At 44.8% G+C, this 15,332-nt stretch overlaps 5 protein-coding genes across 5 annotated transcripts; 2 read left to right on the forward strand and 3 right to left on the reverse strand.

Moving 5' to 3' along the window:
• Positions 1-1,743: 1,743 nt before the first annotated feature.
• Positions 1,744-3,420, forward strand: EDB91DRAFT_206340 (uncharacterized protein). The gene is made up of 10 exons (XM_041326427.1): positions 1,744-1,773; positions 1,826-1,934; positions 1,994-2,022; positions 2,081-2,094; positions 2,147-2,182; positions 2,354-2,413; positions 2,472-2,612; positions 2,671-2,908; positions 2,965-3,019; positions 3,075-3,420. Exons 2-10 carry the CDS (start codon positions 1,914-1,916, stop codon positions 3,276-3,278), a joined length of 798 nt encoding a protein of 265 aa, XP_041178650.1. The 5' UTR covers positions 1,744-1,773; positions 1,826-1,913; the 3' UTR covers positions 3,279-3,420.
• Positions 3,421-5,571: 2,151 nt separating this feature from the next.
• EDB91DRAFT_1080797 (uncharacterized protein) lies at positions 5,572-6,332 on the forward strand (the record flags this gene model as incomplete). The annotated part of the gene is made up of 5 exons (XM_041315280.1): positions 5,572-5,659; positions 5,689-5,742; positions 5,929-6,003; positions 6,054-6,132; positions 6,251-6,332. 5 exons carry the CDS (start codon positions 5,572-5,574, stop codon positions 6,330-6,332), a joined length of 378 nt encoding a protein of 125 aa, XP_041178651.1.
• Positions 6,333-7,279: 947 nt separating this feature from the next.
• Positions 7,280-7,847, reverse strand: EDB91DRAFT_1026141 (uncharacterized protein; the record flags this gene model as incomplete). Its single annotated transcript, XM_041312638.1, has 3 exons — positions 7,280-7,528; positions 7,586-7,703; positions 7,759-7,847. Coding segments are annotated over 3 exons (456 nt in total), but the record flags the coding sequence as incomplete, so codon positions are not given.
• Positions 7,848-9,638: 1,791 nt separating this feature from the next.
• Positions 9,639-9,907, reverse strand: EDB91DRAFT_1246849 (uncharacterized protein; the record flags this gene model as incomplete). Its single annotated transcript, XM_041322715.1, has 2 exons — positions 9,639-9,767; positions 9,827-9,907. The coding sequence occupies 2 exons, from the start codon at positions 9,905-9,907 to the stop codon at positions 9,639-9,641; spliced, it is 210 nt and encodes a 69-aa protein (XP_041178653.1).
• Positions 9,908-11,185: 1,278 nt separating this feature from the next.
• Positions 11,186-14,366, reverse strand: EDB91DRAFT_1236577 (uncharacterized protein; the record flags this gene model as incomplete). The annotated part of the gene is made up of 13 exons (XM_041321475.1): positions 11,186-11,596; positions 11,657-11,995; positions 12,062-12,240; positions 12,313-12,496; positions 12,555-12,651; positions 12,676-12,860; positions 12,909-12,948; positions 13,009-13,116; positions 13,168-13,364; positions 13,425-13,604; positions 13,678-13,896; positions 13,956-14,263; positions 14,348-14,366. 13 exons carry the CDS (start codon positions 14,364-14,366, stop codon positions 11,186-11,188), a joined length of 2,466 nt encoding a protein of 821 aa, XP_041178654.1.
• Positions 14,367-15,332: the final 966 nt, after the last annotated feature.

Here is a 15,332-nt window from a genome sequence, read left to right on the forward strand (position 1 = left end):
AAGCTCACCAGTGCCTCTGCCAATCATGCGCGCTACCAAACACCACCAAATCATTGACACCTGCCCACACCCAGCTTGGTTTGCTCATCGTGAACGCTGAGCAGGCGCCGGACAAGGCGTTGGATGAGACGGCTCTATTTGCGGATCATGTGGAATACTGACAATCCCCGCGCACTTTCAATAACCTTCTCCATACCTGGTCCACAGACATTTCCATGCACTGCAACCTGCGGATACGATCAGGAACTCCAACAAACCGGATATAGTGGCTGAAAGAAGACTGAATCAATGCTGCTGGGGGCTGCGCAGTGTCGAGACTGTGGTCGACTAATTGGTGCGGACTTCGAATCCTTGCCAGGACGTGCTTTGGTGGTGGTGATGGCAAGTTGGGATCAAGTTCTCAGTGCACTGCCACACATGTGAGTTGTTAGACTGTTAATTATATACACATCAACATCAACACCGTCCTTTGATCGCCCCATAACGCACAGCCCGGGGTATGATTTCGCTGAGTCGGCCTGGAGGACTATACTGCCCTGAGTCCCCTGTCTTGCACGTTTCCACCACGCAGCACTCCATTATTCCATCCATTCCATTGTGGGAATCACTCCAATAGCCAGCCCTGGCAGGTCTCCAAACTACTTGTTTGCCTCAGACTTCTCGTGCACAGCCATAACACGAGCCAACGCTCATGTTCCCCACGAGAGAATGAGACTGTAAATTGCGAGAACGTTGAAAGTTTTTAACAGCGGGATCACCACAGCTCGGACGATAGGTAGCCATGAACGGCGATCAGTGAGTTTATTCATGGTTTCTGAGAAGCCGAAGCCGAAATTAATGCTTATTCTGTGCGTCCATATTTTTGGCTAATGCGTCGTGTGGCAGGACGCATGCTGATGAACTCGGTACAATTCCGCGACGCTGATTCAAAAGTTTATCATCTGGCTACTGCACGATAGCCCTCCACCGATCGTGATGCGTCAATCGTCGGTCAGGGTACTACGGTATATTTAGCTTCTGCGTTCGCATGAATTGAAGCTATCGGACCCTAGTGTCCCGTCTCGTGGAAGCGTTACTAACGTTGGCAAAATATCATCTTGCCCTGGCACTGCTCTTTCACATGGGCTTCGTGCACAGATTGCGATGGCGTGACAAGATTAGTGACGGGTGTGTGCCTATGGTTGCTATTTGTTTGCTTGTTCGTACGCCTCTCCCGTCGCGCTGCTCAGATATTGTTACTAAATACCAATACTTTATTGGTCTTTCCCTCCCTTTATCTATAGCCTTTCGGGAGTCGTACTTCCTGCTACAGGTGCGTGCGTCTCAGTCAATCTGTCTAGCTGTGCAAATCGATGTAACGCTGATCTGTCAATCGCATGATGGTAGTACATCAATTTTCATGACCTCAATTAGTCGAAATAGGAAAAGGTGTCATACCTGTGACGCTCATCGCCACCGTAAAAGCGCTGGATGGTAGTATATCTAGTACGAACACTATCCTCATACAAGTCCCCGCTCGCTCACACCCATCCATAATATGACCGTAGTCTCAAATGATCCTAGTTGGTGGCCACTCATCAATGCAACTCGTGTTTCCAGCTATTTTATAAGTTCGTGGAGAACCAATCAAATCATGATGGTGATAGTCTAACTTGGCTGTGGTTTCGCAGCTGCCGCTTCTGTTGGGGTGATATACGATTGGGGTAAGCAAGATAGCATCAAAGACCCGTTGATATCCTTATGATATTTCCAGCACTTACATTCGGAAAAGAGGTAAGTCTATGCTATCACCGGAGGAGTCATCTCGCTAACAATTGTTTTATAGGTTGAACTGCTCTGGGTGAGCAAACTTCCATGTCGGAAGAATATCGTGAACACACACTCATTCGTGACAGCGGCAAAACTGGTCCCTCATGACGTTTCTGTATCTTAGCGTATGTAACTCGTACTACGACTGTGGTTGGCAAGTCGTGCTGACACAAAAACACCCTAGGTGCGCTATCTTGGAATAGTATATGCTGGGTATGTTTTGAGAGCTAAGCAACTGCGGTTGTGCTAATCAATTATCTCTCACAATCAGCTTGCAGATTATCCGTATGTCTCCTCACATACCATGTAGTTGTATCTTCTCACTAGCGGTATACAGCGTCTATTACGACAATGTCGCTGACCGACGTAGTGAGTATTCTGCACCAATGCCTGCCTTTCCCGTCTAATTAATTGCACCCCCATGTAGGGGTAAGTAAGATTCTTGAATTCTTGATCAGCTTGTTGATTCAATACAACATCTGTCACAGCTGTGAGTTTATCTGGAATGCGATGCTCTGAGGCTGAACATTAACTGAGTTGTCAGGCTTTGTTGTGGAGGCCACAATGAACTGGACGACTGTGGTTGTAACTGCAATGCTGGGCGGTGAGTTATGCAGCGGCGATACCTCAGTGATATTGCCCTTACTAGACCGTCCCGCAAGTCATTATGATCACTCGGTTATATGCGATGTATCAGCGATCCAGAACGGTGCTGGTGCTATCGCATCTTATTGTCGGCTTCCTGGTTGCCAACATTGCCAACGGAGTGATCACCGGAATAATTATGAGGCGTGTTTCGGGGGGTAAGCTCTAATCATGGATCAAAGACTTACACACACCAGGCTCATCAACAAATACCAGAGGAGCTCATTCTCTCCGGGACCCATGTGTGCTCTGTCGGCCCGGACGGAGATGGAGACATTTCACTTCTGAATTTCATGGCGGCAATGCTCATTACTGTGTGGGAGGTTCTCGCACTGTGTCTCGCAGTTTGGATTGCTGTAAAACGCTTCTGTGAACTGTGCCGACAGTCAACAGGACAGATTATCGAGGACTGTTTCATGGTGTTAATGAAATCTCACGTGGTTTACTTTGCAAGGTGAGCCTACACTGCGAATGTGCCCCTATTTTCCGCTGAAGCTTTTCGTGTCCTAGTTTTGTTGCCGTTTCGTGCTTCCAGCTAGCTTATTTGTCTCCAGCGATCTCAGTGGTAAGTCGACCTGTTGCTGACCTCTGCATGCAAGCACAATTCATCATTTCTATAGAACATGTATGCCCTGGAAACTCAGATCTACCTCGGTGTTCTTCAAATTTTCTTGGTCGTGCAGATGTTCGTGTTGGGACCACGCCTGGTCCTTGGCGTTCGAGAATATAACGCTAAGCTCGTGGCGGATTCCCATGTAGCAACCGCCATGACTTCGATCGCTTTCCAGGAGCGTGTGCACGTGTCAACCAGCAGCAGTGTTTAGCACGCGTGGAGATGCTCAATGTAATTTACACTTGTTGCGTGCTCTTCAGGGAGCGAGTTTTTTTGTCTATGTTCCATCGTGGTACATACATACATTGTTTGATCTAAAGAAGCCTTGAAAGAGTAACAGGTCTGGGCAATACATTGTTTCATCAATACTGGCACGAGCTGTTCAGTCACACTTGCAACAAGCGACAGGCTGACACATGCACATGTCTCCCAACCAACCGAATTCCTTGGTGCTCGAACTTCCAAGCATGAGGAGACAGAACAGATACATATTTTGAGGAGCATTGTCAGTGACAATGACGGAATTTGATGAATGGTCGAGAAACAATCAGTACATCACTTTATTGTTGTACACAAGCCAGATAGAACTCTGCTGCATGTGTTGGACAAGATATAAAGGAGATTAAATTGTGACATTCACATGCCCTAGATTGCTGCAGGGACCCACTCCAAAGGCGCCTTGAATAGATGTCTGCAAACTGCAGACTACATATGAGGAGCAAGTCTGGCTATGATGAGATTGGTTTTACATGGCCAACCACGAGCAAGGTGCTGCAATGCCTGTGGAATGCACCATTTGAAAGTTTGAGAGAAATGGAAGGAATAAGTGATCTGAACACATGCATGGAACACCAACCAAGGTTGGTAATGCATGTGATGATCAGAAACCCACTCACCAGACAAGACTAGCCCGATCTAGTGATTTGCAAGGCTCGCATCACCTTGCAGGCTCTCTGCATCCATCCTCTGCCTTGTCCTGTCAGTGAAAGGCATGAGGAATGTAGAACTTGATGGCTGAAAACAACTTACATACCAACAACTTGAAATTAGTCTCGAGTCTTTATTCCTGCTACCTTTAGGTAGCTGGGTATTTGTGGACGTGGAAAAGAGAAAAAAAAGCAAGGATTTGCAGTGGCAGTGCAATGTGGATATATTCAGTGGTTTTTTCTCACATCTCAATTTTGTTGTCTTTTGTTGTTAGCCTCATGGATAGATTCTTTATTCACTCTCCCATTATGTTGTTTATGGTTGAGGGTATAAACATATCTGTTGCATGAGACAACTCTTCTGAAATTTCTCTACTCTCTGTGTCTTTCTTGAATTCTCATGCACTCACTTGTTCTTGAGAGGGTGTGTTTCAGGCTCTTGTGACTTTGCTCAAAGGAGATGTTCAGTTCTCTACTGATTTTCCCACCTGGGTTGCCCTATTAATAAGCCTAATTATACTTGGTAGTGACATGTCTCGCCAACTTTAATTAGGCTTGGATTTGTTAAATCTTAACACCAGCATTAAATAGTGCCCCAGCTCTGTGAAATACCTTCAAGAAATACTGTATCTACCTCACTATGGTGGAGACGGGCGCACAGGCCTGTTTGGCAAGCATCCTGCCTGGTAGGAATTGCATTATCTGTTCATTTTAATCCAATTCAAACCAAGGGGCTTCCCACATGTAAGGCTAGTTGTGAGTTCAAAGGGGAAATGTAACGAGACGAAGTAGATAAGTGACGAGCGTGATGGTGATTGAGACGAGTAGAGAGAACATATAAGATGAGGACTTTCTGCGATAGTTTTCAATCGAGCTTGGAGTGGGGAATCAGCGTCTGGGATTCTGCTTGACTTTGCTAGTAGATATGAGAGTACATGAATGATTTGTATACATTTTCGAACGGTTGACTAGGCCAGAATCGGCATGAAGAGCATATGGTGAGGTGAAAATACTCGGTCCAAGAAAAGGATTGTGAAGTGTGAGCACAAGGTAAGATTGTAAAAGGAAATGAAAATGGAAGTTTGTAACTTGGATGCGAAGAGTAACGGAGTCATGTCATCTTCGCTTTGAAGCGTGATCGGTTTGTAGAGGATATGCAATCCTTACACACACTTCCCATACCTCCTCCTCATTGTGCTCATCATCCCCACCATTCCCCTCCTCCTCATCTTCCCTCTTGCTACCTCCCTCTTGTTACCTCCCTCTTTCTGCTTCCTTCTTGCTGCTTCCCTCTTGCTGCCTCCCTTGTGCGCTTGCCTTGCCTCATATCCTTGTCCTCTATCTTGTTGTGCCCATCATCCCAACCCAGCCAATGCCTCACTGCTCAGGTGTTGGGAGGGTCAAAGGGCTCTCCAAATCCATCATATCCCACAACTTCAGAGGGCACCATCACTGTTCCAAAGTCCTGATTGCTGGCAAATGATGCCAGCATATGGCATAGGCAGATTCAAGCTGTCAGGCTGCTATACAAGGTACATCCATGTTCTTTGTTATTATAATGCTAATTTTGCACTAGAGATGTCAGCAGAGGACCAAAGCATCATTGAGAATATGATGGCAGATTTTGGAATGGAAGTGGAGGTGTTCACACATACAGCACCTCCAGGTGAAGAGGCTTTGATCTCAGTCATGCAGGTGGGGAGCACAAGGCATTCAAAGGGCTTGCTCATCAACTGGCAGATCTCACTGGTCAGTATGTGTTCACAACCATATCCAACTCTTCTGATGATAACACCCATTGTAGTTATCACATTGACCCATGATCTCAGGGAGAACAGACAGAAGATCAAACAACTCATTGGAACCTTCAGATGGATCACCTAGTTGACGCCTACTTAAAATATTGCTGTTGAGATTCTGGGGATGGTATGCCAGATATGTCGGATCAGGACCTGTCAGGCGTCAATGCTTCGTTTTTGATTAATGACATTGAACTCATTGATACTTTCAGTAAGTTTGAAATGGTGCTTTATATCTTAATACTTATTTTTTCTTTGCAGCAAGAAGGCACACACATCTACAACCATTACCATTGCATCAGTACCCAAATGAAACTCTTATCTACTTTGGGTACATTGGGTGTGCCCCAATGTATCCTTCTGTTGCAATATCACTTCATACACTTGCTGCCTACTGTCAATCACATCGAACATGTCCCTGGTTTAGTATCCAATCACAATGCAAAACTTTATGTCAGAAATTTCCTATTTGGGTTACATGACCTTGCAACGCATTGCAATGACCCAATGACAAGCCTAGGTTTCAACATGTTGCAATAAAAGAGTCTCATGTTCCAATTATGTTCCAATTATGTTACAATTATGTTACAATTGGGTCACAATCGAGCCTTTCAACCAAAATTTCAACCAAGTTGGGCAATAATAGCAACTGTCGAAACTGATTTCATTATACTTTGAGATCCAGATCTCAAGGCCTGTTTCAATAATGTTAGAATAAACACACTTAGGTTTCAAGTCAATTCGGACATCCTTGAGACTGAATAAATTTCATTGTAACAATGTAACCATTCAAATATCGACAAATGATATTCTGATCTGATATATATAATACTCTACTACTACTACTACTACTACTACTACTACTACTACTACTACTACTACTACTACTACTACTACTACTACTACTACTACTACTACTACTACTACTACTACTACTACTACTACTACTACTACTACTACTACTACTACTACTACTTCTTCTTGCGGGTTCTCACTGGCCGACCACGTTGCTGCTCTGCTGTATTACCCGACAATGAAACTGGTGCAAGTACCCCAGCCTTTTTGCCTCGGCCCCATTGAGCAGACGATGACCCAGAGGCTACAGCTTGTGACAGGGTCTCCCCATTGCCAGGTATGTCAGAAACTGCAGTGACATCTGGTCCATCAGTAACAACGGCAGCAACAACGGCAGTAACAGCAGCAGGCACAACGGGCGGGAATTCGTCAGTGGCCACAGTAACAGCAACTATAGGCACATTGACAGTATTGCCTGTGCGCGAGACCGGAAGTTGAACAGCAGATCTGGGAACTGGGTTAATGATAGTTTCAGTGGCCTGAGGCGACATGCCAGGGGTGATAGCTGGTACAGTGGGAGGGACAGGTGGCGCAATGACAGCTGGAGTGTCAGTTGTTGGTGAAGTAGGGGTTATGGGAGGTGTGGGATCTTCATTGATAGTCGGAGAATCTGAATCTTTGTGGCCAGCATTAGCGAGGGCCAAGCGCATTAGATCAGAAGTGAAATCTTCGCCTTCGGCTTCTGAAGCTGCAACATTCAAGGTCGATGACTGCCAGATGTGTGTATCGATTTTCTGACAGATTGAAATAATATGGGGTTCTTCCCAAAGCGTGACCCATAGTTGCTTGTAGGCTGTGAACATGGCTGCATACGGTAGTCCAGACCTTGCACCAACTCCATCTTTAGTGAATGAAGTGTCCGGGGACAGAATAAATATCAACTAAACAATCATTAGACACCAAGAACTGATGATAGCAAACAAGGGACGACTTATCACAACCCAACCCCAGGCAAGAAGGCCAGGGGTGCACAATGTTATGCCCCACTTTCGAGCATTACATTTGGCACGTGGCCACCCAACAATGCCCAGCGAATTTTTTCCAAACATTACAATTCTAATTGCCTGTTATACACATTAGTACAAGCATAGTTTCTTCAGGCAGCCATAACAAAAATACCTTTGCGAGCGGTTCCCAGTTACCAAAAACTGTTGACATCGTTGGGTCCATTTCTTGCCTCGTAAAAAGGACAGGCGGAAACTTCGAAGATGATTGACCAAGCAGCTTCTGGATTTCAAGAATTGTATCTCGCTTTGTAAAGCCAGTGTTGAAGTAGGAAGAATCAAGACCAAAAATATGCCCTGCCATCACTCGCAACTTGCCAATCTCGCTTGAGCGACCACCTTGAAGATGGTGTCCCAGCTGTGGTGTTATATACCAATAATCAATTTGCTAAGATCACACAACATTGAACTTAGGACATACCAACAATTGGAAATGAGTTGTCGGTACAAAGTGATGGAGATGATCCGGGAGAAGCGAGTATAGCTCTGTTACGAGACAGAGTTCTTCTGTGCTCTTGGTTGCATAGCGACTCCCAGATAGGATGGCAGGTGGAGGATTTGGCACAGGAAGTTTGAGGATGCAGTGCGCGGGTGGGAACATCTCTGCAATGATACCGTACTTGTGGGAAAAAGTTGCAAGTTCAGCGTCAAAAGCCTTCAGCTCATCTGGAATTTGGGTACTCAAAGATGATCGCCATTGATTGGCTGATAATGTTTTATTTGACTCGCCTAAAGTACGATTGTTGTTCTTGAGCGTTTGGTTTTCGAGTTGTAAGCGCCGAATGATCTTCAAGGAACACAATTAGGAGAGCATATCATAATAGTTGCAGGAATGAAACATACCTCCATGTCCTTGTGTTGCAGCATTCGACCATTCAAGACCGATGGCTGATTGCTAATTGATGAGACCCCTGCAGACGGACCAGAGTCCGATTCATATTCGGACGAGTCAGAGCTATCAGGCATGTTAACTTGATGAGGAGCCTGCTGGGGCATGATAGGAGGGATTCGCGCAGTAAATTGGGAGACTGGTGGCCACAATGAAGTGCGATGGGTGATGGAGAATTGTAGTCGAAATTTGCTGTGCGTCGACAACCGAGCAGTGTCTGATTCAGAATCAGCACAAAGGGAAGATAGTCCATGTGGCAAATTATGTGCATAATGGACTTGATAACATGTAATATATCAGAAAGCAATATGAATTAGACACGAGGTAGTTTACCAGTGTGGCGCCTGGACCATATCAATATCCAGCGATGCAAAGACCCTAAATCATGAAAGATGAGTAAAAAGGTCACAAGGCACAACATAATTTGAGCGCACTGTTTCGAAAGTAACAAGCGATGACAAAATTTTGATGTGGTGCTGTGATATTAGGCAGGCTATTAAGCATTGAGGCCGTCAATGCATCACATTTACGTGGAGTCTGAATCTGAATCAAGGTTGAATAATAGCTACCATCAGTCCATGATTCAGGTTCATCCTAGAGGCAATGTTGAATCAATTCAGAGTCTTGCCAAGGACTCGATGTAACAGTTACAGTGAAGGTTAAACATTTGAATCAAGGTTCTGAATCGGCAATGGATGTTGGAACCAAATTGGAACCAATGGACTTGGCCGAAAATATGATGTCAGCTTATCACATAATGCTGTAACTGTCATGCTCACTGTTGCAGTTATTATTACTGTGATATTTGAATTGATTTAAAGGAGAGTCATTGAAGAACTAATAGAACGAACGTCAGTTCACGAACTGGACCTTGTCAAGGACATACAATAATCGGGGGTAAGGGTGAGTTAATTTTAAAAGTCTAAGGACAATAATTTAAAGTTCTTCCTCCCCAGTCAAGAATTCCTGCTCAATGATGATAGCCTAGGCATCGGTGATACACTCGATAGTCTCAGGGTATTACGGGTAATGCTTAAGTTTATGGCTAAAGAGCAACCAAGCAAAATTGGTGTGCATACCCTTATCACAGCTGATGATTCAGAGCTCATTGGAGATCTGGGCGATCTGACAATCCTTGATGTAAGTGTCGATGAGAAGTGAGCACATCTCGGAGTAAATGTTCTCCATCGTTATTTGGAAGCCATAGAAGCACCGAACCTCAGTAGCCTTGGAGAAATGTTGTCCAATGAGGTTCTCATTAACAAGGGAGGAATATTAACATTTACCTTTTCGCCACATAGATCAACTGCTTCTCTCAACTCTGCATCTCCGTCTGCGTCACCTTTGCCATCTGCATCTGGATCCATGTTGGGGCATTCCATTGTGATCCCAATGCACACTCTCAACTGGTAGGGGTCCCCTGTCAATGAATCACTAGCGCGACATTTCTTGGCTCATGCGAAGTGACAAAACGACAATGTAAAAAGGACGTAGTATGCATGCGAAAATGAAAGTGTTAGGGTGTGAAGTGTGTAAGTGTAGGGGGAGGGTTGAAAGGAAAAAGTAAATGCCAAATGCAAGGCAGGAATGAAACATGCAAACAAAAGGGAGATGTAGGAGGGATGAACCATGGACCTCCTCTCATCCTAACTCCCCAATCCTTCAATCTCCTCGTGTTCGGTTGCTTTCGCATTAGCACTTGCCTGCATGGATTGGGGCTGAATGCCAGGCGTTCGAGGGTGCTTGAAGGTGTGTGCGGATCGCGTGGCAACAGCGTGAGGGCGTGAACAGGTGCGGGCATGAAGTTTCATGAGGGCGTAGGTGCTATGTAGCGTGGGGTGCATGAGGTTGGGTGAAGGTGTGAATGATGGCATGCGCAAAAAGGATAAGGGCGATGGTAGATGAGTGACAAACCTCTGCCAGTGTCTGAATCCTTATAGTATGAGTATGCGTTTGTAATCAGATGATGACCCATATAGACTGGTTGACAGAGTGTCTGTGAACGCAGCTATGGCCATGACCAAGAAGGCAGTCATTGTAGACCTACGGAACTGATGAAACACACTGCATTACGGATATCATGTACACTTAGTATAAATAGGACAAATCATGAGAATCGTACATGTCAAACAGCCACCTTGCCCTTCTTCGCTATTTTGATGCCCAGCTTGTTCTTCAAATCTGATTTCGGCTTCTTCGCGGGCGGCACACCAACAGATTTGGCATCTAGTAATACTCGCATCGATTCTGGAAGAAGACTGTGCAGATCAGGCTCGATGTCATCAGCCTTCCGCTTGATAGTGACCAGTTGTGGCGCAGTCGGTTCAATGGATGTATCTCTAGAACTCTCCGCTGCCACAGGAGAGCTACCTGATAGTGCGGGCATCAACACCTTGGAAAACACCTCCCTCACCAGCCTCTCATCCTCTTCTTCTGCGAGTCTCCGCTCCCTGTCCTCTTCTGTTTCCTCCTCCTCCGCAGTCAATCAAGCAACCAGATCCACTGCTTGCCCCACACGTTCATTCTGTGTGTTCCGTGCCCGAATGTCTTGGAGAGCATCTAAGATATCCATCTCCCGTTTTGCATCGACAGTGCGGTTCTCTAGTAACCTATTAATAACCAGCCTTTGTACAAATTTCCTTCATTCAAAAGAATATATCTGTGTCAGTCGTATCAACAACCAAGAACTCGTTCGCTCTGGTACTATCCTCTGCCAATACACAACCCTGGATTATTGACTGGACTGAAAAGCACTCAGCAGAGGCTCTGGGCTTTGCCTTGACTCGCCAAAATTTGAAGTCTTTATCCTTCCGTGGTCGAGTGCCCACCGGTTGATTGTATGGGAGTGTGAGTGCAATAGGATATGCGACATCCCCAACTGTGCAGGTGAAGACTAAAAACAGTTTGGCGAAGATAGGACCAGATTCTGCCTGCAGGATGACACAATCGTATCGAGGTGATCCATGGAACATTGGATTACATCGGAGATAGTCCATGGAACTTCGCCAGTCAACGAGTGACTCGTAGCTGACTTTAATAAATCTGAACTTGGTTATCTGAGCAAGGGTGAGATATTATCAGTAATGTCATTTGAGGGCTGCAGATGTTCAATGCACCATGTCATTCACAGCAAGTTGGATGCGTCTTCCATTGGGAAATGGTATGTCGTTAGTGGTGAATGCACAATTCAAAAATTCATTTAGTTTGATCCGGAATTGATCAAAGGCTGCATCACCTGCGTTAGTTGCTTCGATATCCGCAAATGATTTGGTTGCCTGCTGCGAACCAAGACTAAAATGCTGTATATCAGTTGGTTCATCGGTTGATTCGAGCCCATCTGAATCAACCTCTGATGGATCAGGCACAACTAATGAACCGAGATTCTGCACATCGAGGCACTCCATCTTGCTACGAATATATTCCGCAACTAAGCTGTCATTGTTGTATCGTAGAATCTTTAAAATATGTTGCTCCATCAGCACTCAGTTCACATTGTATCTAAGAAGCCACTAGTGCGTTACCTGTTCTGCGAAATTCTTGAAGTTTGTACAATCTTGATAAGCATCCTTCAGTGGGCCATGCATTTTCTCATTCAGCTTCGTATTGTAGTTTCGGGTGATGCCCTTTGCCTCAATGTCATTGAAGAGATGAGCGGAAAGATGCATCTTGGGAAAATTCCAAGACTTCTCTGAGAGGTCTGCTGTATATTTGATATATATCTGACTCATAAGTCTGAATTAGTAGCATCAATTGACAATATACACAACAAAACATACATCCATAAGTTCCGTAAGCTCCAACAACGTATTTCGGCCATCCCTGATCGTATCCTCGGTGTGGACCTCTAGCAATGCACATGTGTTGAATTCCACATAACTCCGAATACAACGAAGCAGGAGATAAGCCTGTGGATCCAGATCACGCTTAAATACATTATGGGCAGCGAAAACGATCAGCTATTAAATAACGTGAATAATTGATCTAAAGCTTGATAAACAAATTGAATACACATACCTTCGATATATCTTCATATTTTGTTCCATCAGAAAAGGATATTGATACCACCTGGTCAAAGTGATTCAAATTTCGCCAACGCGGAAATGATTCGAAGCTGGCAATGTAAATTATCATCTACCTACTACAGACAAAAAAAAATACTTGCAAAGCGTCAATTACCACTGCAACTTGTCGACCAGAATTAGTGATCCATTTTTGCAATTCCGTCCACAGGTGATCTAACTTTCCCTTGTCATTAAAGTGAAGTTTGTCGAATGATAGAGCTCGGTAGACATTGGTGCGCTCCATGGTGTCAAATGCACTCTGACAGTGACAGTGATAAACAAAACAAAATCGAGGTGAAAGACTTACATCGACATCACGGAGGCTCTCTGAGCTCAATACCTGCTCTCTTGCTTCCAATGTTGTAGACTCTCAGGCCTGAGCACATAATGCCTTTGCATCTTCAGACGTGCGAAATTGATATGCATTTAATCCCTTGGAGAGTTCCTCACGAGGAACGAGGCAGACAGGGCAAGGAAACTTTCCCATTAGACCACGAATCAATGCCATCACGACCCTGTAATACTTTCAGGTTCAGATATTACCTGGTAACATTGAGATCACTCACTGTTCTTCATAGTCCGCAGAGAGTATGAGTATGATTGGATAGAAAATGCGGACAACATCGTCCCAACATTTAACAGAAGAGCCGAGCCTCAACAGCGGTGCGAGACAAGTGAGCAGCTTCAAAAATGATGTATGCCACATGGCATTTTTGAAATTAACGAAGGCAGGCTTTCCGGAATGTTTCTTGTCTTCTTTTACCTATCGAAGTGCCGGTATTAGTTAGTAATAGCACGATCATCGAGTAAATCAAAAGCTAACAATGGGTAACCAACCCACAACTCGCCCGCCACCCAAGCCCTCACCATTACGAACAGCAACAGGAAGATTAGCGCACCGCACAACTACCGGATAACCTTTTGCACGACCGAAGGATGATAATTTGGCCTTGTCTGCGTAGAGGATAAATGCAAGTGGTTTAGCATCTGATGGTATCTTCAACTGTTATGAGACTCAATTATTAGTATACCGTAATGCACATTGAACTCATATCACAAATGATAGCACCACATACCTGATATTCCCAGAAGGCATCAGCAGTCCAAGGCTCGTGAATATACTGAATGAATTTCTCGCCATCGAACTTTGAAAGCTGTTGGGCATCGAAAACGAAATGCGGACCAACTTCAGGATCCTGAAGTAAGTCCACAGCCCAGTCCCATAGCGAGCAATGAAAAAACGGAAAGGTCTGGTCAACGCCTCGGAAGGGCACAACAACCTCTTCCTTCGTAAACTATAATATGGTATTCAAAGTAAGGATATATTCTACACTCAAAGTGATTGAATACAAACGGGAGTCAATTTGAACGAGGCTGCGTCCCACATGTCTCGCACATCTTTATGATTCCGAAGCGTAAACAACTCACATCTACTGCGATGAATAAGTCTGATGAACTGGTCTGTCTGCTCATGAGTTAGCGCAGCTTCATGAGCAAGTTCGGCCACTTCAAAGTCAATACAAGTGCGAAATGGATACCAGGGCTCAGGATCGACTTTCGGAGGCACTGCTGGAGCACCAGGGCCACATCTATAATCCTCGAAGTGGTAGACTTGTGTAGGGCACCCACTGTTGGGGTGATACCGGACTTGGATATCATCAACTTCGAATTGAGATACAGGTGATGCCGTTCTGGACGGTGGCAGATGATCTAAAATACCGATGAAAGTTGCAAGCTTGGACGCACAGAAAAATTGTTGAGACATACCAGGTTCAGATGTATCATCTGGATGATGTATTGGACCACTGAAGTTGATATCAATGTCCTGCAAATGATCGAGGATAGCTTATCAATGGCTGAATGAGTTAGGATCAGTGATTCAGGTCGTGAGACAATCACGACTCACTAAAAGCAGATGGTCGTTCGCCAACAAAAACGCTACCTTGCTGCGCATGTTCTCTCTCTACAATGTGTTGACATTTAGTATTTTAGTGTGAAGCCGTAATGTTTGAAACAATGAACATACCTTGTCGAATAAGCCTCGCAAGCTCAACGTCCTCTCTTCTTTGTTTGTATCGCTTCCGGCAAGCATTCTCGTGCATTCAGAATCCTTGACGATGGTATTGTGTGTTACAATACGAACACGTCCAGAGTGTGGGGTCAGGAGGCATCGAGATCGGTTTTGATTCAGTGGCAAGTCCAAGACACCTGGTAAAATTCGTTGAAGGTCTTATTCATTATCTTATTAGGCCTGGGGTAACTTAAATACTATTGAAAATGGGGGGAGACTCACCTTTTTCCGAGTCTTCACAGAGTCTGATGGAGAAATGCTGGATTCAGACAGCAGAAAATTGAGTGTCTAATAAGCTCTGAGGGTCTGGATATTCGTCGGTCTAATATTAATACTAAAAATCAGTCTAATAAGACTCGATGACTGTAATAACGCACCTTGTAGACTATTATAATTGTGCAATTTGACAGTCAAATCCGTCTGAGGTGTCGTTGTGTCAAAAAGTAGGATCCAGGGAGCTGAAAGGATGGTGGTAGGAAGCAACACTGTAACAGCACACATACTACAGTGACCAAACTCCATCTTAGATGGGCCAGCCAAGGGACATAATACACCGTCTTAGACGGGTTAGCGGACCATGGGCCGATGTAATAATATCCTCATTGAAGATGGGTGGGCCGAGAGGCAAATTATTCCCGATGGAGATGGGTGGGCCCATCT

This window comes from Suillus paluster (genome assembly GCF_016628075.1).
Source record: "Suillus paluster strain FC165 chromosome Unknown EDB91scaffold_17, whole genome shotgun sequence".
NCBI classification, from domain to species: domain Eukaryota; kingdom Fungi; phylum Basidiomycota; class Agaricomycetes; order Boletales; family Suillaceae; genus Suillus; species Suillus paluster.